Source organism: Ailuropoda melanoleuca, chromosome 6 (assembly GCF_002007445.2).
Source record: "Ailuropoda melanoleuca isolate Jingjing chromosome 6, ASM200744v2, whole genome shotgun sequence".
Classification (NCBI taxonomy): domain Eukaryota; kingdom Metazoa; phylum Chordata; class Mammalia; order Carnivora; family Ursidae; genus Ailuropoda; species Ailuropoda melanoleuca.
Genome location: NC_048223.1, coordinates 107286440 through 107311771, shown reverse-complemented (window position 1 = coordinate 107311771; position 25332 = coordinate 107286440). Strand labels below are relative to the sequence as shown.

General features: G+C 41.3%; 1 protein-coding gene across 1 annotated transcript in view; it reads left to right on the top strand.

The window, feature by feature from the left end:
• Positions 1-25332, top strand: part of SORCS1 (sortilin related VPS10 domain containing receptor 1) — a 518641-nt gene that overhangs the window by 444809 nt on the left and 48500 nt on the right. The window contains 2 exon segments of the mRNA XM_034663251.1: positions 5306-5477; positions 22000-22186. Coding sequence (XP_034519142.1) covers positions 5306-5477; positions 22000-22186 — 359 coding nt within the window.

The following is a 25332-nucleotide window of genomic DNA, read 5'->3' as shown; positions in this document are numbered from 1 at the left end:
TTCTTGATTTTAAGTCATTTAGTTTAGAATGGCCATATGTCCTGTTTCATCAAGTTGGTGTTCAAAATAAAGTCACATTCCATTTACTAGTCAAAATAAATGACTTGTGCTTCCACCCTGCTTAATACAGGGAAATTTTTTTCCCTTCACCTAGTTTCCTCCTGTGGTCTCCTAATCCCAAGTCCTGAGAACTGTTCCTTTGAAGAGAGAAACTCAGAGGACCTGCTCAGTCAGCCATGGAACCACATTATTTCTGAATGTTGGTGTTAAGGCTACACACAGGGTTTTTTGTTGTTGTTGTTGAAACATGGGCACATTGGGGCTAGGAAGATTTTAAGTCTCAGTCATACAGTGTCCCTTCTTTATTCCTAAGGCTTGCTCCATTTTTTGTTTTGTTGAGGGTTGTAACACAGCGCTTTTCCCTTGAAAGCAAAGGCACATAGTGCAATCCAAGAAAATAAACCATTTAAATTCTTCACATTGTGAGCACAAACGAGGGACACCATAGCTCAGTGACAGTAAGAACTGCCTCGCTTCAAGAAGACCTACAGTCCCAGCTCCAGCTTGGTCATGACATGAGGTAACTACTCTAAAAAGGGAAGAGACAACTTCACAGAGAAACATGAATTCTAAGCTGATTTTTAAAGAATGAATAAAAGCTTGACAGGAGGAAAGAATATCCCAGAAAGAATGAACCACACAAGAAAAAAGAAGGCATGTAGGCTTGAGTGTGGCTTGGGCTCAGGAAGCATGTTGGGAAAGAGCTGAAGCTGGGAAAATGCACTGAGAGATAGCAGACTGTACTTAAAACTTTAACTTGGGGGCACCTGGGTGGCTCAGCCGTTTTAGTGTCTGCCTTTGGCTCAGGTCATGATCCCGGGGTCCTGGATTGAGTCCTGCATTAGGCTTCCAGCTCCACAGGGAACCTACTCCTCCCTCTCCCTCTGCCCCTCTTCCCTGCTCGTGCACTCTCTCTCTATCTCTCGCTCTGCACTCTCTCTCAAATAAATCTTTAAAAGAAACAAACAAAAAAACCTTCAACTTGACACTCTATGAATAAGCCCACAAGAAGTTGTGAATGAGTCTAAGAAAGAAACTGACATGGTCCCATTTAATCCTAAAATAATCTTGGCAATAAGAGTGCCATTTCTCTTTTCTGGGAACTTGCTGTATAATAGCAAGTTCATGTTTAACACTTTAAATACTAACTTTTTAGCTAATACTGATATTTTAATATTTATTAAGTTTCTAACAATGCACAACACGTTAGGCTAAGCCCTTTTGAATGCAGTATCTCATTTAATCCTCCCAAGAATGTTATTGAAGAGATTCTATAATTGTCCCTATTTGACAAGCAGAGAACCCAAGCATTAGAGAAGGGTTGGGTAGGTGCCCAGGTTCATCCAGTAAGTGCCTGAATTTAGACTCAGGCCGTTTGATTCTACAACACTAGTTCTAACCACCAGGGCAGTGGTCTTTAATTCTGGATGCACACAAAAATCACCAGGGGAACTTAGAACAAACACAAAAACACACTAATGCCCAGAATTCTCAATTAAATCATAATTTAATTAATTCTCAATTAAATCAAGACTTCTGGGAACAGGATCTTGGCATCCATTTATTTTAAAAGTGCCTGCAAGTGAATCTAAAGGACAGACAGGGTTGGGATCTACTGAGCCTAGACTATACTGTCACCTTAACTTACAGTGAAGAGTCATAAACATCCATATTCTACCACCACCCCAAAATTACAAGAAAAACAAACAAAAAAAACCCCTACTAAATAGTAAAATCACAGACTATGATGACTTTCGTGGCTTTTTTCCAGTTTTACACTCACAGAGAATATCTGTGGCCTTCATCTGTGTTAAGACTGGCAGGAAGCACAGAAGAAAAATCAGAGAAGGTGGTGGTAAAAAAGAGAAGGTGACAAAGGGGTTTCAAGATGGGAAGGAAGAGAATGGTTGAAGCTGGGGCTGTTGAAGTAGTAAGTAAGACTCTACTGATGAGCGGTCGGTAAATCAAAGGCACATTTGCAGGATGTTTCCTTTTTGGTAATTGTACAAAGACTCCCTTGCCATTACGAAGCACTTTTCTTCTTGGCGGATTGAAGAATGCTTTACCAACTAAATGCATCCCAGTAATACTCAGAGCTCAGGTCCAACGTAATCATAAGTTGCCTTGTTATTATGGAGGTAGCAGTCCCATTTAATAACATATTAAATGCATTATTCATTTATGGTACTCAGACCCAGGGACAGCTGCTGTGATGAAAATAGAACCATTCTGTAATGCAAAAAGCAGGTGTGTGCTTACTTGAGTAAATGAACTCTGTATTTCTGCACAATTTTCTTCTAAATTTCAGGGACAGGTCTGGGTAGGGCTAATGTGATGCCATTTTCATCCAGGAAATAAAATGGTTTCAGAATGCTTTTTAATGAGCATTTAAAAAAAATTACCAACAGTCTTCTCTGTGGCAGAATCCCAGGGGGGATGGATTCGTGCTTAGGATTTAAGCAGAACTGTTGCTGCAGGATTCAGGAAAGCCTGGGGCAATGACTGGTTAGAAGAGCGACAAACAAAAGGAATGTTCTCTAGCTGATGATGCCAGTAGTGATGGTGAGCCCATGCCTCTAGAGCCGCTCGCCAAGACAGAGTCACAGGTGTGCTTGGATGCTAAGTGATTAAAAATCATAACCTGCCTTTAGTTTGCATGGCGCCTTGCCTCTAAAACAGGCAGGGAGTTTCTGATGCGCACTGGGATGCCTTACTTACTGGGATTCCTTACTTACTGTGTGACATTGCTGGTCATTCTCTTGCTGCCATTACTGGTACCAGAATGTCAGCATTCTCCAATGATGACACCTTTTTTATTTTTCCCCTTCTCTCTCCCACCTGCCATTATTTTCTCTGTTAATCAGCAGGCACTCATAAGCACCTACAATGGATTTACTTAAATAGTAGGTGGAATGATCTTAAACATGCACAGACTAGATAATGACTCATGGAACAGGTAAGGATCCTAGTGCAGGAGCAGAGAGTTCCAGGCTGCCTTTTGGGCTGGGTGTTAACCCCTTAGTTGCTGGACTGTGAGGCAAAGCAGAGACTCAGAAGGTAAGGATTAGTCACGGCTGGTTCGTGAGTGAGGTGCTTGAAGGGTTTGGGGACAGTAGTAATAACCAACTGCTGTGCAGATATTTCAACCTTTAAAATGACACCAGTCATCCCAGTGTGGACCTCCTGACTCTCAGCTTTGCATGTCCCCAGGGACAAGGACACCCTCAAGGAACCTAAAAGTTCATAGTCACACACAGGAAGAAAATGGTACAAGGCATAAATGGGTTCCTATCAATAAATTACAGGGACGGTTTAAGAGTTTAGAGGAGGGACAATCTCATTCCTTTGAAAGAGCCAGTACAGTAATGGTGAAGAGTGGATATTCTAGAGACAAGTTGTCTGGGGTCCTGACTGGGTGATCTTGAGAAAACTGCTTAACTTCTGTGAATCTTAATTTCTTCATCTGTATATTGAAAATAATAATACCTTCCTTAAGCAGAACAGTTCCGGGTATTTTGAAGATAAATGACAAAAGTCATGTTAAGAACTTAGCACAACGGCAAATGTAGTACATATTCTCTACATATGAACTTCTTACTATTTCAGTTAATATCTTACTATCTCAGTCAGGAAAGGACAGAGGAGAGAAGCTCTAACTTAAAGAGGAAGTTTCAGGCAACTGATAGAGCATGTAGCAAGACATAGAAGCAGAAAGAGCAAAAGAAAATACTTCTCAAAAGGCTTGAAAGAGAGGTTTGACTAGGGCAGATGAGCTTTTTGGTGAGAAAGAATTCAGAGATGTAGTGCAGTTAGCTTGTGGAGGGCTTCATGGACAAGATTATGGGATTTATGACTTATCCTAAGGACGTTTGGAAGCCGTGAAGGTTATGAACAGGTAGGAGAAATAATATTAAATAAAAATAACTGGCAACATTTCATAAGCACTTGCTAATCGTCAGGGCAGTTTTAAATACTCTGTGTACATTAATCTATTTAATTTATATGATTACTCTATGAGGTGAATTAAATATTAATAATTGACCTTATAGTGATCCATAGAGTTCAAAGTACTTTCCCAGACAGGATTTAATTTGACTTTCTCAACCATGCTCTTAGGTAGTCGATCCCAAGACTCGGGGACTGAGGAAAGGACATTGGCCAGATTTGAAGGAGTTGGAAAACTATAGCCTGCAGGTCAAATGTGGCACACTGCCAGTATCTGTAAATAAAGTTTTACTGACACCCAGCTGTCTCCATTCTTTTGCACATAATCTGTGTCCACTTTCGTGCTATAATCAAAGAGTTGAGTACTTGTAACAAAGACCACATAGTTGGCAAAGCTGAATATTTCTCGTCTAGCCCTTTACATTAAAAGTTTCTCAACTTCTGGTCTGGAAGAGTGGAAAGACCTTAGACTTTGCTTCCACTTTGAACTTCACCACTCACTCTAGGTAAGTAGGCTTGGGAAATCTGATGTATGAGTACACAGAGTGGTTACTGTGGACCCCACACAAAAGGATGATGAACAGGTAACATGGAAGCTCAAACTCCTAAAACCACAGATTCTGGTTTATGATGACTCTGATAAATTGCATTGGACAAATTTGTAGAATAATCCTTTTTTGTCCCTATTAAAGCTAAAATAAGAAGAAATAAGCAAAAGAGGGGGGAAGATTTACTCAATCTGCAGACTGGTCTCCTTAATAGGAGTTTTCAATATTTAGGCAATATAGTCCGTCATAAAATATTGAGGAGAAACTATCAAATTTAGCCAACCTTCTGTACAAAGCTATTACCGTAGCATCCTCTGTGGGGTCTAATGTTCAATCACATAATCCATAACAGTCTTTGTCTGAATTGCAAATTCCCTTGCAGTATATAGTACTCATTCTAACCCTCAGTTATGTAGCCTTTGAAGTGTCTCCTGGATTATCCACATGTATCTCTTCAAAACTATAAACATAGTGAGGGCCAGGACCATGCCTTCTGCTGTGCATTCCCCACAGCTCTGAAGCAAAATGATTCATTGAGTGGCCGATAAAGAATTCTCTTAAAGTGCTAACACTAGGTGCAATATGTTACTCTGACAATTTGTCTTTCTGTTGGGTACTTTGTATGAATTAGCTCTGGTCCTCGTAGTTCTTCGTGGCTCTCCAGGCTACACGGTAGTAGGTCCAGCTTAAAAAATTGGGAGTGATCCAAATTGTAATGAGCTGAATTACATCTTGAGCTTTTCTCCATGTAGGTATAGGAAAGTGGTTTCCAATAACTGCACAGATGGAGTGAGAGAACAGTACACTGCCAAACCACAGAAGTGACCCGGGAAGGCCCCGCGGGGGCTGCGCATCGTCACTGCTGATGGAAAGTTGACAGCAGAGCAAGGGCACAATGTTACTCTCATGGTGCAGCTGGAAGAGGTAGGACCAGATCCCCAACCACTTTATCTTCTAGAGCCAATGATTTTTCCTAGGAAATCAGACTTGGTTTACATATGTTTTTGTTTTGTTTAATTTTTTTTTCATTTTAAGTGTTGTTTACTTTTTTTTTTTTAAAGATTTTATTTATTTGACAGAGATAGATACAGCCAANACAGCCAGCGAGAGAGGGAACACAAGCAGGGGGAGTGGGAGAGGAAGAAGCAGGCTCATAGCGGAGGAGCCTGATGTGGGGCTCGATCCCATAACGCCGGGATCACGCCCTGAGCCAAAGGCAGACGCTTAACCGCTGTGCCACCCAGGCGCCCCAAGTGTTGTTTACTTTTTAAATTGTTTTCTCCTTTTGGATCCTTGGTTTGTTGCTGTTGCTCTTATTTCCCCTTCCTCAATTATTCTCATTTCACTGCAAGTTGTTCTTCACTCTTACTTAAGATGTAATTTCTTGGAAGTTCTTTTTTGGATTTAACTGTACCTCATTGGCACTTCCAGCCAAAAGTTTTCTCAGAATACATTAATGGTATTCCAAAAATAATTTGGTGCCCACACATGTTCAGCCTAACAGATACTTATGCTCTCTTCCTCTCTCAACCTGATGTCTTGGCTTTTCTTTTCCAAAGGCAGCATGCTGGTCATACATACAACACCAAGGCTTATCCAAATATAATTGAGTATACTTTCTTTGGTGATCGAGAGTCAGTAATTTTATAGCACCCAGTGATAGCGTTATGAGCATCAATGACTGTTTGACAAATTATGGTTATCTGTGATTTCTGAATATTTAGATAGTGGATAAGATGAAATTTATACCAGGTATTTTTAAATATGCACAGGTATTTTTATCATCTTATAAATGAAGAAGATGTCCTCTAAAGGACAATTTCATTCAATGATCTCGACTATCAAGCCAGACAGTCCTGTCTTGAGCCATGTTTTCTGCATACTAAAATATGGGCAGCACCGTGCTAGGCTTTGTGAACACAAAGAGATTTAAAAAGTTAACAACAATACCAGGATTAAGATCTACATCATTGACTTCCACCTTCTTCTGATAGCTCAGTGGTTTTCAGTCTTTAACATGAATAAAAATTACCTGGTGAACATAGTAAAACAGTTTTCTGGGCCCCATCTCAGTAGGTTGGTTGGGGCCCAAGAATATCCACTGATAACAGGACTACAGGCTATGCATTGTGCTTCAAGAATAAACAGAACAAAACAAGAGCAAAGTCGAGGGAGCTAGAGTAGCCTTGACAGGCTCTGGCGTGTGACTTGAGAGGGAGAAGATGAAGCACTTAGGATTACTTTGTCAGGATTGAACGTTATTATTGGTATTTTAATTCCTATAGGGAAAACAACTGTGAAATAATGAATAATTGATATTCAAGGCAATTTCAATAAAATCTCCAGAATATATTTATTGTTTAAAATTGACATGATCATAAAGCATATGAAAAAGCAAGGGCTCAAGAATAGCAAAGATAGTCTTCAAGATGACTCCCAAAACTGGATGGCTTACATTACCAGACACCAAGATTTATTATAATACTATAGTAGTTAAAAGTGTGTGGTGATATATATATCCTACATAGACAAGCTGATCGAGAAAGGGAATAGTGAGTCAAGAAACACACACACACACATGCACATTATGTATAGATATATACACACACACACTCTCTTTGTGACAAATGAGACACTGTAGTACAGTAGATAAATTATAATCTTTTCAATAAATGGTGCAATGACATCAAAATCCATGTGGGAATATATGAATCTTGGTCTCTCTTGACACACAAAAAAATAATTCTAACTGGATTGTCAATCTAATTTTGAAAGATAAAACTAAAGTGTTTAAGGGGAAATGCAAAAAAGTATCTTTATGACCTTGGGTTAGGCAGAGATTGTTTTAAAACAGAAAATGAAACCCACTAAGTATATAGAAAAATACAGTTTGATCAGGCTACATTAAAACTATGAATTTCTCTTCTTCAAAATATACTATTTAGAAAATAAAAAGAAAATTTAAAAAGCCCTGGAGGGTAAGAAGTTATTTGCAATACATAATTTTAATAAAGCATTCATACCCAGAAAAATATAAATGAATTCTACAAATCAGTAAGAAAATTTCTGGCCACCCAATAGGAAATGCACAAATGACTTAAATGGACTTTTCAAAGAGGGTAACCAAATAGCCAGTAAGCATATGAAAAATTCTCAGCCTCACTGCTCATCAGAGGAAGGCAACTTAACACTAAAATATTACTGGGGCACCTGGGTGGCTCAGTCAGTTAAGCCTGTGCCTTCGGCTCAGGTCATGATCCCAGGGTCCTTTTACTTTTTACTTTTTTTAAAAGATTTATATTTTAAAGGACAAATAATATCAAGTGTTGTTGGAGCAACTAATCATTCATACAGTGGTGTTTGGAGTGTAGATTGTTACCACCGTCTTGGAGATCTGTTTGACATTAACTACTAGCCACTTTATTCTTCTGTGAATATATGCACAACCTATGACCCAGAATTTCTACTCCTAAGTATACGGTCATCAGAATGCATACACATATGCACCAGAATGTATGTAAAATAATATATATAGCAGATTTACTTCATAGGAGGTCAAAACTGGAAACATTTATCAACTGTACAATCAAGAAATAAGTTACAGTATTCTTATAAAATGGAATGAAACAATGAATGAACAATGAAAAAGAGCAAACTATTGCTACCTACAAAAACTTGGATGAATCTCCTCATATCTACTATTATGCTAAAGAAATCAGACTGAAAAAATATGTATTGTATGATTCTATTTATTTTTAAAGATTTTATTTATTTATTTGACAGAAACAGCGAGAGAGGGAACACAAGCAAGGGGAGTGTGAGAGGGAGAAGCAGGCTTCCCGCCGAGCAGGGAGCCCGATGCGGAGCTTGATCCCAGGACCCTGGGATAATGACCTAAGCCGAAGGCAGATGCTTAACAGCTGAGCCACCCAGGCACCCCTGTGTGATTCTATTTAATTAAACTGCAAAAGTAGGCAAAACTAGTTTATGGTCACAGAAGTGAGAGTAATAGTTACTTTTAGAGGGGAAGTGGCAGGGAAGATAAGGGAATACTAGAAACTTTTAATTTTTTGTTGATTAATGGATGCATTCATTTTGTAAAAAATCAAGCTGTATATCTGATTTACATATTTTTCTTTATGTTTATTATACTCAACAAAAAGCTTATTAAAAATCATTTGAGAAATTGAAATAACATTGATTTATACATTTTATATTTAGGTCTTTAAGGAAAAAAAAAAAGAAAGAAAACTTTGGGGACATTTAGGGAAAGATTTATTTTCTGAGCCAATCCTGTACCCTGCATCTCCCTGCACAGTGAATGTGAAGTCCCCTTTCCCAGAGACAGAAGGAACCTGGTTATGATAACTTAGAACATGATCTTTTGAAGCAGCCGATGTTTGTTCTCTAGCAGGCTTCAGAATTCAGATTTTTGTTCCATTTCTAAGAACACAATAGAGCACGATCTGAAACCAGAACTCACACCGGTCAGCTCTGACCTTTGTTCACCCTCCAGGGACAGAGGCCAGGCTCTCCTCCATTCAACTTTGCTTTCTATGTAACCAAGATCATCAGGCATCTCAGATTTGGCTGAGTGATGTGAGAACAAATTGGGGAATCTGGTTCTCAGATGTGTAAATTCATGCCTTCTGGGCATAAGAAGGGGGAAAAAATAACAAGTTAGTTCATTCCACTTGAGTGGGCAAAGCTACAACAGCAGAGAGGAAATCTGCTACCTTCAGCTGTCAGACCTGGCCCCTTGATGCTCTTGTCTCCTAGTGCGGAGTGCAAGCCGAAAAGACTGTCCCCACATCAAGAGGCCCTGGGGACCTCACATTCAACTGTGGAATTCTGCGCTGATGATTCACAAGCTTCCCTTACAGAAACAACCTGTTTCTCTATTAATGTCTGGATTATATACACAAGCATGGGTGATGCATGTGATGAGCAATGCAAAATAAAGGAAAGCAGAGTGGCTCTGAGAAGCTGGGAAGCCTTGAAATTTGACACAGTGGTAATATATCGGGTATCTAACACTGAGCATTAACTGTAGTCTGGTTTGTGGATGCTTTTTTGGATTGTCTCATTTGGATCCCACAGCTAGCCTATGCGAATAGGTGTCATTGTCGTCATTGCATTTTACAGACAGCACAGCCATTTCATGGGAAAGAATTTCATGTAGTTCCTAAGGGTCCCTGGTAACACTTCACTGGGGGCAGGTAGCAACAAAGACCAAGGAGTAGAAAGAATAGGTAAAAGTACCTATGCCCTAACCAGTCTGGCCTTTGGCTGCTGCTGTATTCTTAGACACTAGTCAATATATAAAACATGATTTTCCTCCTGGATTTTCTGAGAATATTCATGGCTTGTGATCAGTTCCTTAAAAACCATTTCGACAAAGAGAGATTCCAAATCTTCTCTAGGTTTCCTTCTCTTTGTAAAATTACATCTTTATTGAATGGCTTCCCTGTATCTGGTATTGTTTTATCCATTCTAAAGAATATCGGAAAACATAGGATATGAATGCAGCACTCTAGGACTTTGTCATCCATGTATGCCAAACTTCTCCAGGGTCTTGGGTATGAATTAGTCCATCAAATCCAAAACAAAAGCAAATACCTCTGACATATGCCACTGGCAATACATGGGTCTGTATTATCCCCCTCAAAATCTCTGAGTCCACTTCTCATTTGAATTTGATCCTCCTAAATTTACCTCGAATATAGTATTTGGCTCTTGCCACCATACCTAGTGCCAGTTTTTCATAACCATAGGGATATTAATGCCAAGTTTCTGATGCTTCTTGAGCAATAAGTCCTCAAGGTGCCAAAGGAACCAAGAGGTCCCCACTACATTCTGATAATTACACTGTGGTGTGATTAATGCAGAAGTGGGCGTAAGACTCTCCAGGTCAGTATAATATTTTGCTATTTGGGCACCAAGGATTATGCCTCTGTGTCTCATGGCTTACTCATAGTTCCACTGTTGCCCATAGACTCGCCTACTCTCTATGAGGTTGGGTTACGTTGCGTTGGATTAGGAACTGAGGCAATGTCCCTTTCTTTGTCCCCAGGTATGTTCTATGTAGGCTCCATCTTCTGTGCATTCCAACTGAAGTGTGAGTGACCCGAGGAATCAACTGTCCCACGAAGTAGTTAGACATATGTGTTTATTTGTTCTTCAACACATATTTTACTAAGTTCCAATTTTATATCATATACTTTTCATTCAAGACATATTCATTTTGTGGAAATACATGTTTTAGGCTAACTAGGGCCTCGACTGTATCAAGTTTTAAATAAAATATAACTGCATGAAATAGAAAATAGTAAATATTTTATATTCATTCAAAACAAAAATAAAATTTAATTTACTGCATTATATTGTAACAATATTTTTGGCAGCCCCTATTACATTATGAATATCATTAAGATACAAACCATGCCATGCCTGGTCTCTGCTCTAGAATCTCTTCTCACTGTGCCTAACGTGTTGATAGGAACTCAATAAATGTGTGGATTTGGATAGGCTTCCCCAAGGAGTGTAGAGATAAAGTCTGAACTTGAAAAGACTCTTAAAATTTGAATAACATCTAAAATATGTTAAAGTCTTCATCTGAAATCTAAATCCCTTCCTTTATTCTGTATTAATGCATGTCCTAATTCTAACATAAGAATATCAATGAAAACCTTGCTAAAATCAGAGTAAAGAAGAGAACTTCTTATTGACAAAAGATAATCAAAGTCTAGATACACTGATGCTAGCTTGTAACTCCATGCACAATAGTATGTAACCGAGCCAAAATTTTATTGATTTGACATATGCAAGAAATGGAATCCCTTCCCGCAAATAGCATGTGAGGCCACCCTCCACGTCTAGGGGATAGAAATAGCTCTATAACACAGCTCCTTCAAAATCCCAAAACTTGGCTCACACTTGTTACTCAGAATCACATAATTCTATAGAAGCTGATGAAAAGCCCCATTGTCAGGAACTGCATCCCTGCTGTTTTCAGGGTTCTCTCCCAATGTACCGTAACGAAGGAACCGTCATCAGAAGCAACAAGGCAAAGGAGACAGTATTTCTTCCATCCCAGACTCCTTCATTGTGGCTGATCCAAGAACACACATACACACACATACACACTCTGCATTTATGCATCATTGTTCTCTTGAGGACAAAGAACAGTTGATCCAGAAAACCAGGAGGGGAGAGGAAGTATCCATAAAGGTATATCTAACTAACCAAACATTTTCCAAGTGCACCTGAATTTTAGGAAGCCGATCGAAAGTATTTTGCACTGAGATCCAGGTATCCAATGAGAGGTGGCATCTCACTGTCTGGAGACTTGCTTAAGATGAATGTTCTCTGAACCACTAATGAGCACCTAATGGGCCTATAGACTTTCAGTGCAATAACTCAGCTTCCTGGAGAAATCCAGTGTGAGGACCTGAAGGCACAGGATGGATGGCAAAGGGCCTAATCAGTCTTAAGAACTCAACAAAACCGATTTGGAAGGCATTCATTTGAGAGGACTGCTAGGCAGAAGTAGTGTCTGCATGTTACAGAAGATAATTAAATCTGTTTTAAACAGCTGTAAGAATAAAGAGATGCAATTCGCTGCATAATTTAAGACTTTTAAATTAAATCTGAGGCAAGGGACTAAAATTAAAACTTTGATCTCTATCTCATTGTCTTAATACTTCAATTTACATACAAAGACTGGAACTTAATAAGGAAAATTCATGATTATAACTTCTTCTGTGAGATTTAACTCCAAAATGTGAAGGCTGTGTCCTCATTAAATGGATTTCAATGATCTGTAATTTCACATACATTGAAAGACTTATGGCAGCATAAAAGTAACCACAATGTAATAACACTTCATAAATATTTCAGGATGCTTCCAGCCATCGGACGGTAGAGAAGATGACTCTTGATAAAATTTGCTGTGAGACCCTCATTTGTTGAATTCATAAAAGAATTTGACCTACTTTTTCATCTGGGGAAAAATCGGGGCTTTCAGAAACGGCACAAAGAGTTCGCAGGCACTGTTAAGTCTAGGCAGGTATCCATTTTCTAAGCCAGCCCAGATCTGACTCAGAAGCCTCAGCTGTTTTCTCCTTCCACACAAAGGAACAGGAGCTGATTTCAATGAGCCCTGGAGACTTAAGAGGCTTTCTCATGTATTATTCCTTACTCCATTCAGCTTTATTCTCTTTGACTCCAGCAAGGTAATTGAGCCACTTCATTTCTTCTCCCTTGCTGCTTCGAGTTACAAAGGAAAAGAAGGGAAATGAGGCGGGCATTATAGGTTGTCTTTAGCCAGAGGCCTAGCATCTGAAGTTCAGGTTGGCTTAGTTGGCAACTCTTCCCAAGGCTCCACTTTTCCTTCCTCAGTTTTGGTCCACAAACGTTGGGGTGTTGCTATTCTTTAGAGTTTCGGGGAATCAGTGTTTGCAGAGAACATTCTGCCTTGATAAGCAAAGAGCGATACCTGGCTCATTACTGAGCGTTTCAGTTCACTGCACATCCCAGCAACTGGGGTCATAGTCTACATGTAGGAAACAGTCTTCAGATGCATTTTCAGTCTCTCAGCCTGTCTGCTGTAGGCCCTGCAACAGTGGTGCCCCATTTCATACCCATGGGTGGCCGCCACCCCTGAATGTGAGAACTTCACCCAACCATACAAGTTTTGCCCAAGTGTGTAACTTCCTCAAGTTTCTGGCTTTGCCCTTTGCCTCTTCCATGAGCGGGGCCTTATCAGCTCTTTCCTTAATGTGACCCACCATTGATGTGCAATGGAAAGTCTCTGCCCCATGACCAACAACTCTTGGATAAACTCTACATCTTCACCTGAGAGCTGAGATTATTTTAGCACCCTGAAGGGATGCTCAAATATGAGTGGATCTTCAGTAAGGCCCACAGCAAGAATGATAGAATTATAAAAAGAGCTGGTCACCTACACTAGATGTGATGATTACGATCATGATCATTCTACCTATCTTTATAAGTAAAGAAATTGAAGTTGACATATAAATTGCATTTCAAAGGGCCTGTAACTCCCAGGTTACTGCCTGATGTCTGTAGGGCACCTGCACACACAGTACCTCTGTAGAGCTTGGTAACGTCACTGAGATCTCTCAAGAGCCTAATAATTTGGGAAAGTGACAAAGTAACATCCACAGCAAGAAATCATATATCCATTTCATAGATAAGATCTTATGACTTGGTTAAGTCTAGCAAGTGATGATAGATAGAAAAGTTTTGAAAGCTGTTTAGAAATTTGGAAGCATCACATAAAGCAGTGTAATGACTCTAGTGTTGTGTGTGTGTGTGTATGCACGCACGCATGCGTGGCCATGTGCTTCTCATCAGTTAGTATGGCATTTACCAATCTAATGTTGATCTCTCTGGCTGGTAGGATTATGAGCAATTTGAATTTTCTTTTTGCTCATTTTATGTATTTCCTGCATTCTCCTTATAAATTTTCCATGGTTTTCTCTCTTTTTACTTCTTTCTTCTAATTGAGCTAACATATTTCTATTGCATATTTTGCTACTAGGAAAAACTCATTGCACAGGTTTATTCCTGAAGGAATCTTCTCACTTTTTTAAAAAAACATAATTTTGTTCTTATTACATGCCTGAATGTTTTATTTTTAGAGTGATATTTAAAGTTGTTCAGAAACATCTTTATGACTTTTATTATTTGGTGGGATCATAGTTTCCTACCAAAGCCTGCTGAGCTAATTCCTAAAGCCACCACGTAGTGGTAACAGTGTAGTAATGTCCTTTATTACCTAGAAAGTGTTTTCAAAACATAAGGGATCAAGATTCTGACCTCTTTCTACCACAATGTCTAGATGGAATAAAGAGGCCTCGGCTTATAGTTATTTATCAGGTTACACAAGCCAAATGTTCCTCCAGCCTTATGGTATTCTAAGCCAGACATCTAGTACAGAAGACATAAAAAGGGAATGTGGAAATTTGCTGTTCATTCAAACACATGGTACTATGGCTCATTTGCAAGTGAGGGATTAAACCGTTTTATGGTGTTCCAGTTGGAAGTTCTTGGTCTGAGCATTAGATCCAGAAGTATTTGGATATTTAGTGAGGCAGGTCCCAAGGCTCAGAGTCCTGAAGGAAGGGCTGAGCCATCTGCATTTCATCCTAGAGAAGGTATCCAGGCAAACGGTTTGGTGGATCCGTAATCTGGTCATCTGACATCACGGACCTTGTCAGACCTGAGATCCCTGGTGAAATCTAAAACCCCATGCACGCACTGCCCTCCTCACTGGTTCGAATGTTCTTCCTCCAGGTCAGAGCATCCAAGTCCACCGCTGCCTTTTCTTGCAAGAGGCTTGGGGGCCGCATCTTCAGAGAGGCACCTGTGCTCTAGATAACCATCTCTGAATAGACAAGGGAAGAAACTGACTCTGTAATTTGAGGTTATGCCAATATCTTCATATCTGGGGATTGTGTCCAGAGCTCAGTTTTGAAGCTGAAGAAAAACCCGTAAATCATCATTTGAACCAAATATTCGGGAAATACTTTCCCAGCTGATCTAGTGAGGCAGCCTCAGCTCAGCAATGGTAGCAACTCTTGAAAAGGATACCAGAGAGAACCAAGACTTGCTTAGGAACTGAAGATAGGGCATTTGCGACTACCTTTTGTCATAGACTGGTGTTGTCCATGCTGGAAGGACTTGGTTTACCATTATACAAGGGGTAGCTTGACATAGTTACAGCAGTTGATTCTCATTTAGAGTCCTTTCACTCTTGGTTTAATATTCGCATTGGCAGGTTCTTCCATAGTATTTCGTAGAGCCTGGTGCATTATACTGGGCTCCTCTTACAGTGCTGCTTAGTGAAGAATTTGATCCATGTTGGCATTCCTCTAAAGGGCTTTAGTTACTGAAGTTTACAAAAGCTTTCTGGTTTCAAATATGAGTGAATCCGTTCTTCAAGAGCACCCGCCGGGAATAAGCATAGTAAAATAGTAGGAGGTCTGAACTTGGAGTTAAGGAGAGCTTGATTCAAGCTAGTCTTAGGACTCTGGGCAAATTTTAGCAGTCTTTTAGGGTTGAAGATTAAATGAGCTACTATATAGAGAGCAGTTATTATTTCTGCTACAGTAAACTCTGAAGAAATATTCTCTTTTTCCTTAGTGACCACCAGGGGATGTTCTAGAACAATCTTATTTGCATATGTTATATTAGAAGCCATATGCCATAGTTCACTCTTATTGAATAAGCACAAAATGGATTGCACTTCTCCCCATGAACTTACTTCCACCAGCTGACGAAATCTCTTCTTTGAAAGCTCATTGTACCATAGTCATCTCCTTTCCTCTTTCTTGTCGAGACTCCACTAACCTGAGTCTAACTAAACCCACCTAGAATAAGGTATGCAAAGCACAGGTAGGTTACTGTTACTTTGTGCTCCCCACTCTACTAAATAGTCTTAGCCTTAAAAAGAAAAGGCTGAAATATCTAATTTTTGTTTCTGTCATTCAATGCTGCTTAATCATTTTTTTTAATCTCACTGTGTTGTCAAAACAGCGTTAAAATGAACAGAAATCTAAGACCAAAGTTGGTTGTATTCCATCATCAATCTGTTACCAATTTGTGTTACCTTCTGACCATTTCTCATACACTTAATCAATATTTAAATATTGATTTACAGTAATGGTAGAAATAGAATGTTGTGTTTTGCAGCGTTGCTTATGTTATTACCATACTCCACCCCCACCCCTTTGGTGAATTCTCTACTTCCCCTCATTTTCTCCCTCCCTCTTTTAATCCTAAATGCTGGTCTCTCTCTGCCTCATTTCACTTCACCCCTAGGCGAATCAGTGTTAACAGACTGGGTCGTATTTGCCAGCACCTTTATGCTCATACAGACACCCACATACAGCACATATACTGTTATCTGCTGTGTTTTTGTTTTTGTTTTTGTTTTTGACAAAAAAAATGGGTCATACTAAAGTCAGCTCTCTACAACATAGTTTTTGCTACATGAACTTTAATATCACTTTCAAGACTGAATTCCGGTGAAACCTGAGGCAAGCTTGAGCTTTGCACGGGCCAGGCTCTGACATAGGAGCCCAGTTTCTATCTGCAGTGAGTCTATAATGCCTTCAGGAGTGTCTCGGAATCTCATTTTTGGATGAGGCTGTCAGTGTTGAGTTACTATAGCATTTGTTTTCCCATTTTTCTCTCAAGCCATGTTGCAGGTACTGATAGGTTCACAACCTTCCGTTCCTCAGGTTAATCTTGGTTCCTCGGTGGCCATTTGATATATTTGTTTTTCTATTACCGAAGTCAGTGATGCCCTTGGAGAATCCCCATATGGATTTCATGTGGCTTTTGTGCTTTTCTTGGGCACATCTTTGAGCTAATGTTCTCAGTTCTATATATCAGAGTGAATGACGAAAGGGCAGTAGGTCTAAAAGAATTGTATACGGTAGCCTAGATATTTGCCAGCCTAGGAGCCATTTCAGGAATGAAGACTTGCAATTTATTAAATGGAAGTAACTCTCAATTATACGGTGCATTTTTCTGACTACTGAATTATGAATACCTATTGTCCCCCATATTCTCTATCTTCTTTATGGCTTGGACACAATACCGCTTCACCAGAGGGAAGACGTCAGAATGCAGAATGGCGTTCGTGCCAATCCATCTTTCCACTTCTAACCAAAGCTGTTGTCAGAGGGGGAATGAGTCAAAGCCAGGGATGGAGTCTAACAAGAAAAGAAAGCGATACCTTGCCTTTGTTATCCCCTTTCTGTAACTTGAAAGGCATTACAAGTAACTTTCAATTAAAGAAGCTCACCAAGGACTGAGCTGCTTGGATAAAGCTAAACCACAGATCATCTTAAACCCTTCCTTCAGTCTCATGTTGAGTGGGACTGCAGACATCTTGCTTAACCTGCCTGTGCCCCAGTTCTCCTGCGGCAGCAAATCAAAAGCACATCTGCCCTTGCTATCTCCCTGTTAGTCCTAACAGCCAACTGGGATAATATATAAGAAAGCACTTCAATGAACAAGCGGATGCACTGTATACAAAATGGAGAAGAGGGACTTGCAGGCACTGTGTTAGGTACTAAGGATGCAGCCAGTAAGGACACATCTCAGGATTTTATACAAAATACTCGTGTATTATCCAGCAACTCGTTTTCCTGCAGATGTTAGTGAATCTTGACCACATGCATTGTCGAACTTTTGTTTGTAGTTGTGCACCAGTCACCTAAAAACAAGTTTAGTTCTTTTATCCATGGCCTTTACTGATGCACTGAGAATCCTAAAACACCCTGGGGAAGCATTGCCCCATACCAGAATGGAATGAGAATAGCATCAGCTTGTGCTGGGCTGTCCTCATCTTCAGATGAATTACATGACGAGAAAACCTAATATTCAACAATCCAATCCCAAGGGCCTTAACCTTTGGCGCAGCTCAGCATCCGCTGTGGACCTTCTCAGACCATAGCAGGACCAACCGAGCGTCTTCCCCAGAGGCCCTGGGTCAAGAGAGGTACCTTGGGTGGTAGCTGGGCATCAGCACTTTTTTCTCTTAATTTCTACAAGAGGTACTGATATCAAAATCTGAGATTCATTGGTTTCAAAACCAATAAACTATGGGAGTTAATTATTACAAGACAGTACATGTAATTTCCTGTTGCAACTCATATTTCAATCTACCATCATCTACCCTGAGCTACCCCCTATGTAGCTTCCCAGAATACTTGGGCCTCCTTCCAATTCACCCTCCATATTGTAACCAGAGTGATCTTTTTGAATTAAAAACATCATGCCATCTTCCACTAAACCTCCTCTTAAAACACTTTAATGGCTTCCCACTGCTCTTTGGAAAAAAAATAAAAATCGGAAACTCAGCCACAATTCCTAAAATGTCATTTTCTCCCCTTCAGTCTAATTTCATAAAACATTCCCACTGTGTCTTTATCTTCAGCTTTCTGTGACTGTACCATTCCCCTTCTGCCACAGGGCCCTTGCACATCTGATTCCCTCTGTTCTTTCTTTCCTTAAGGTCATCTCAGCTCAGATATAACTTTTTCTGGGAAGCTTTCCTTGAAGTTCTCAATCAGATCAGATTTTTAGCTCTCTACCTCTCCCTGCTGTAACTTACAACACCGTGTACTTTCTTTCATATCATCCCCTGTAAAAACGTTTTATTTATCTGCGATTATTTCATCTGTCTCACTTAGTAGTCCATATGCTCATGAAAGCCCAGACCACATCTGTTTTGCTTGGTTAATCTACTTACCATCATTNACCATCATTTTCCCATGTCATGCCTGACACAAGATAGACACTCAATAAATATCTGCCAGTTGGTTGGTTGGTTTAATGAGTAAATGAATGAATGACCAGAAAGCCNGGTTAATCTACTTACCATCATTTTCCCATAGACACTCAATAAATATCTGCCAGTTGGTTGGTTGGTTTAATGAGTAAATGAATGAATGACCAGAAAGCCAGTTAAAGCAGGGCAAGTGTGTCTAATCGTGGTGACCTAGGACTTAGGCTTGCTTGCCTTTGCCCTGTTTCTTATTCTCTGAAAGGAGTTTTGGCATCCCTGTCTCAGATGACAATTACAGCCCAAGGAAGTCAGAAGCTGATGACTGATGAGCCCCAAAGAGATGCATTGACAGCTGTGTTGGGCTCATGAAACACCTGAGAGCCTCTGAAAGCAAAAGCGTGGCCTCTAGCATGTTCCACTTGAGTGGGCACAGCTCCAACAGCAGGGATGAAATATGCTACCTTGGCCCCTTGGTGCCCTTGTCTCCTGGTGCAGAGAACCAAGCCCAGGGACCTGCATTCACATTAGGGAGAATGAGAGTGAGAGCTAGAGAGATCTTCCTATTACCTGACCAAGTACCCTAAAAGCATGACTCCTCTGTGAAGGCAGCCCTACTGATACAGTCATCCCCACACTGTGGCTCCCTTCTTTCACCTGTTCCATACACAGGGAACATTGTCATGAGTGGATAATGAGAAATACTCTCAGGCCAAAGACCAGCATGACAGACAGTGGACATCCAGGCAGAACTTGGGAGGAGTTTTAAGTCGCTGAAAGAGGTCAAAGTCCAGGCCCACAAAAGCAGAGTGGTGAATACCAGACAGAAAGGGCAAGGCTGGGAGACTCAAGCAAGGGTGGCCAGAGTTGGACTTTTCTCAGCTGTGTGGGTAGCTGCTGTCACTTGTGGGGTCTGAAGTAGAATCAGCCGAGATGTGAGTCTCCCCTCTGTGCTCTTACTAATGGTGACCCTTACCTGATGTCCACTTTGTCTCTACAAACGCCTAAACCTCTCTTTCTTTCTCAGTCTCTCTCTCAATGTCCCTCCCTCCCTCACACCCTCCCTCTTTTCCCTCCCTCCTCACTCTCTTTCTCCCTCTCTCCCTCCTCCTCCCTCTCTCCCTCCTCCTCACTTCCTCCCTTCCTCCCTCCCCTCTCTCCCTCTCTCCTTCTTTCTCCTTCCCTCTTCACTCTCTCACTCCCTCTCTTTCTGGGAAATTCTATTGCTTGTTTTATTCCATGGTTAACCCAGTTAACCTGAACTTTCCTGATATTTCCCTCAGACACTTGTCCCAAATGATTTTAAGGCGGTTTCTTCCTCTGTGCCTATACCTAAGGTTGGCTGACAGCAACTCTTGAAAATCCAGAAAACATGGGAGAACTGACCAGAAACAGCACTGAGAAACTGACCAGTCTGATTTGTGCAAATGAGGAACAAGTGAGCAAGAATGGTTGACATTTATATTTATTAGCTGAGGGAATTCAAGTAATTGCACAGTGTCTGGGCTTGTGGATGATATGTCTTGTAGTTCTGAGTGGAGTTTCTTTCTCCCACCCGAGGGGAGAATTCTTGCTCATGTCCTCCCTGAGAGTTAGCTGCCCTGCCGTGTGCCCCCCACACAATGCTTGGCTGGGCATAGATCAGAAGAGTAGGTCACAGAAATTCATAGGATTTGAACTGCTTTTCCTTTCCCTGTGAATTAATCTTTTAAATGTCAGCATTTTAAACTTGGCCTTTTCAAAAAATATGATACCATATGAACCTTACTTAATCGAAAATACTTTTTTTTTTTTTTTTAGTTCAGAGGGGNTTTTTTAGTTCAGAGGGGGTGTGTGTGTGTGTGTGTGTGTGTGTGTGTGGCTTTTTGCGTTTTTTCTTTTTTTTTTTATTTTTAGCTTTTTTCCCTGAAAATGGGACAAGCTAACAAAACAAATAAGAAAAACTTGATAAAGGATGGACTGCATGGGAAGGAAGCTGGTTTTTATCTAAGAAACTTTGTTCCTTAAGAATCTCTACTGTTATTCCAAAAGTGTTTTCTTACAGGCATGGGATTTTAGAAAGCAGACTTTTATCTTCCTCTCCTTGCCTCCCACTGGGAATTTGGATTTGTATGATTCTAATCCAGCTGTAAAAGGGGGATTGCGTGCCCTTCACAGCTGCGTGGTTTTGACAGCTGTGATTTGGTCCAAAATTTTACAGAGGACTAATTAACTCACATGTCTTATAATGACCCTTCGTGTGAAGACGGTAAGGTATTATTTTGCCCATTTCATAGATGAGGTAACCGAGACCCAAGGAGGCTGAATGACTTGGATGAAGAAGTCATGCAGCTTGTTAATGGCACCCTGGGATTCAAGCCCGAGGAGCCAGCTGTGCTTCATCCACCTATAATGAATGACACGCAAGTCCACAGACACGGGGTCAAGTCCTAGGTCTGCTGCTAACTAGCTGTGTTAACCTTGAACAGATAATTAAATCTTTCTTGACCTCAGCTTCCCTACCAGTAAAATGAGCAAATGTGGCCTGTTTTTCTCTCCCAGCTAAGATTCTGTGAAGAATAAAATGATATCATTTTTATAGCACAGAATACTGAAGTATAAAAGAATTAACCATCATTATCTTAAATAATAATAGCGCTGAGCCCAATGTCCTATCTGTCAGGTATGAGGCAAGGTGTCTTTTATCCTTCCTCTAACATGGTTAGGGAACCAGGGATAAGAAGGGGACTCGGGGGTCCTGAACACACGGGAAGAGGTCTGTAACCATGTCAGGCTGAATCTTGAAAGGTGTGTGTGCACCTTTTATTCATGGGGATGATAAGGGTATGAACAGATCCCTCAGGGAAACTGAGTATCAAGTTGGAGCTGATCATCAAACACTTAGTTTTCCAAACCTTGAAACGTCTGGTGTTCGGTGTCCTTCAGATTTGGAGAACGTCCATCTTGGTAAGCTCCCGTCTGCCAGGGAATGTCACAGGGATTCTGTGGAATGCAAACAGATGCTCCCAGCTGTAGGAGGGAGTCTGCTGCTAGCCCTGAGCCAGAGACGGCGACAAGCCCCAGCCCCTGGAGCAGAGGCAGCAAGCACCGACTCCCCTTCTCTGATGGGGGGCTGTTTTTCAGGGTGACGTCCAGAGGACACTCATCCAAGTGGACTTCGGTGATGGCATCGCAGTGTCTTACGTCAACCTCAGCTCCATGGAAGATGGGATCAAACACGTCTATCACAACGTGGGCATTTTCCGAGTGACCGTGCAGGTGGACAACAGTCTGGGCTCTGACAGCGCCGTCCTGTACTTACATGTAACTTGTATGTTATTACTGTTGTTGGTTTATGACATATTTCAAATGTTGTGTCCTTTTAAAGTATAACCCGGAGTTTCCTGTCCAGAAGCAGCTCACCAGGGATCTTTAAGGGACAGGGAAGGAGAACAAGAGAGCTGAGTGGGGGAAAGTAAAGAGATCAGGGAGTGGAGCTTGAATATCCTAGACTTTGTGTTGCTTGTACTTGTTCTCCTTGCCCTTACCGTGCCTCTGGCAGGCGCCTCCGAGACGGCTCCCCTGTGTTGGCGTCTGGGCCCAGCTCTTCAATAGCATAGGAGTTTGTCTTCTGTTTGTTTTTTAGTCAGAAACGTTTAAAAACTATTCCCACATACGGCTCAGTCTAACACATTGAGAATTAGCACAAGTGATGGAATCTCTCCCCATCTGATTATTCTTCTCCTCCCATGATACGTCTCACTGTTATTTATGCTTTTAGACTTTTGCTCCTTTTTTAAAAGTGTTTCCTGGCATTTTGTCTGCAATGTTTGGTGTTAGATGGAAGGTGGTGTCAAGGGAGGGAAAGAGCTGCATTGAGAAGTAGTTCCAAGAAGTGTTGAAGCATTTGTCCCATGGAGGAACGTGAAGGTGTACTAAGTATGATAAGGTCACAACAGCTCCTAAGTTGTGTGTAGGACACACGTGTGCCACGAATGCCTCTGGTGGCAAGTGTGTGGGTATCCCAAAACAGGCTTAGGATGTGTCTGGGTTGCTACAGAAATGCGTGCTTTAAAATGAAAGTAGCTACGTGAAGCCCCAGTGACCTAATGGATGAGGTGCTGGCCTTCTAAAACGAAAGTAACTCCTTTTACGAATGGCCTTGTCCAAATTAATTCTAAATTCTAGGCCAAGAGCGTTAAGGCTGGGCAGTATTCCATGCCTCCCACCTGCCTTTTGCGCACTGAACTGAGTATAGAACATATCAACTAGAAGCCTCTTTTCTTAAGCTGCTGTGGTCCAGGGAGAGGACAAGACTATTTAGGGATTCCCAGGGTGATTGTTCATTTCTGAGGATTCCTGCAGTATCAATGATTCTTGATCTTTCTCTCCCACACACTCATGACAAAGGTGCTTTGAATAAACACATCCTCCCTTCTTTAGATTCAAGCAAAGTTTTACAAGATTCCCAGTCTGCACACTCCTCCTGCCTTTTTTCAGCTAAAGTCTATTAAGCAATCACTCTGCGCCAAGCCTTGTGCTAAGCAAGCTCTTTGCATGTATGATTTCCCTTCTCAAAACAACCTGATGAAATAGGTACTATTAGAAACCCTTCTTTACAAAAAACAGTGGGGGCCAGAGAGCTTGAAAAATGTATTTGAAATTGCAGACCTGCTATCTGGCAAAGCCACGCTTCGGACTCAGGTCTACCCGTCTCTGGAGTGCCAGCTTTTGATCCCCGAGGTCATTGTCAGTGCTGTCAGTGATGGGACTTGTCTCCAGCAGCCCTTGTCCCCTCCACTCCTTTGCAGATTGTCCCAAAGGAGGGTGAGCAACTCGCTATACAACTGCATAGGTTCAAGGCACATTTCAGAGGCTCCCGTCCTGCTGATGCCGTGGCAGCCCCTCCCCGCACCAGACTGTCCTTATGGACTTCCGGAGTTGCCTCTTACTAAGAAATAATCTTCCTTGCTAAGGAATGGTCAGAAAATCTCTCAGAAATACATCACAAACATTGGTTATTGGTAGCAAAACTAACTTAACGACACAAACGCCAGAACATTTGCAGAGAATGGCTGCCTACCTAGAAGCCTGTCGCTTTCCATGGCTTATTCTGTAAGGGGAGGATTTTTGTTTGAGAGCTGCCCTCCTGAAGAATTACAGCAATTTTAGTCCCTATCTTGTATAGGTATGAAACATCTACCACACTCTAAGCACGTGTGAATACTGATTTCAAATTCAGCAGCTTTTCGGGCTCCGTGTCTCAGCCTTTCCCATAGATCAACCGCACCTTGCCCTTCTGGTCATCCTGTGGATTCGTCCTCGCCCCAAAAAATGATCATATCCCTTGAGGCTAGCTCCCTGCCCTGGCCCTCTGCCAGGTTTACTCAACCCTGGGAAGGAGAACAGTACAGAGATCAAAGGTTGCTAAAGCCAGGACTTCTAAAGAAGTAACCTTCTTTGTTCACTTTTTTTCCCCTCCTTAGCCTAGTTGAGTGGCTCAGCAGTGTGACTTTCCCCTTAGTGGCAGATGATTTGTAAGGGAAAGTTTTGTGCTCTGATTTTAATTTTGTTAGGCTCATCTTGGGTTCAGTGTTTGGATAAGCATACCTCATATAATGGAACCCCTTTCTAAGCCTGACCGTGGGCATAAGAATTAACTCTGTTGTACTAACTGTATTGAAGCAGAACTCTGTCTCGCCTGACTCCTCTGCCGTGATAGGCATGTCTTTCCGATGGAAAAAGCAAAGGTTGGAGAAGGACTTTCTCTTTGACACTATTTTACACTAAGAGGAAGTCAGAACAAGACCGGAATTGATCAGCCCTCCCCCAAATCTTAAACTTGAAGGGGATCATGGCAATTTTTGGTGCTACAGTCCCGGGGTCTTGGGGTGGGGGTGGGGGCAAGGGTGTATTCTCTGTGGAACAAACACACACACCCTGGCCTGGGTTAGGAGTGGTTAGGCGCAGATGCTGGCCTGAACTCCTGGCCAAGTCACTCCATTTCTCTGAGCCTAGGTTTTCTCCTCTTCATGTGAAGAACGTANAGGAACGTACATCTTATTTCTCAGAGGTTCCATCAAGCAAAATATGCTGTGATCTGTCAGCTGGTAAGGCTTGCTTCTCCATCATCACAAAGTAGCACGTGTGTTTCTACTTAGTGGGTTCGGAGCAGCAACTCTTAGCCCGGTTTCCAAGCCCACCCTCTCCCCCTCCGCTCTGCCTGGAATTCTCCCCCACTGCCTGACCTTATGGCACACTCTGTCTACTCTCCAGGTCAGAAAGGAGATTTGATCCTCGAATCAGAGGGCTTTGTTTTGTTTTTGTTTTTTTTTAATATGGATTTGTAAAGGTCATCAGAAACCAATGGAGATGATGTGCCTGCACTAATGTTCCCAGGAGTGGGCCAGCTGTTCTCACTGGGAGGCTGGGTAATCTATTGTAGCCTGATGGTTGGAAAGTCCTTGGGGATAGGAT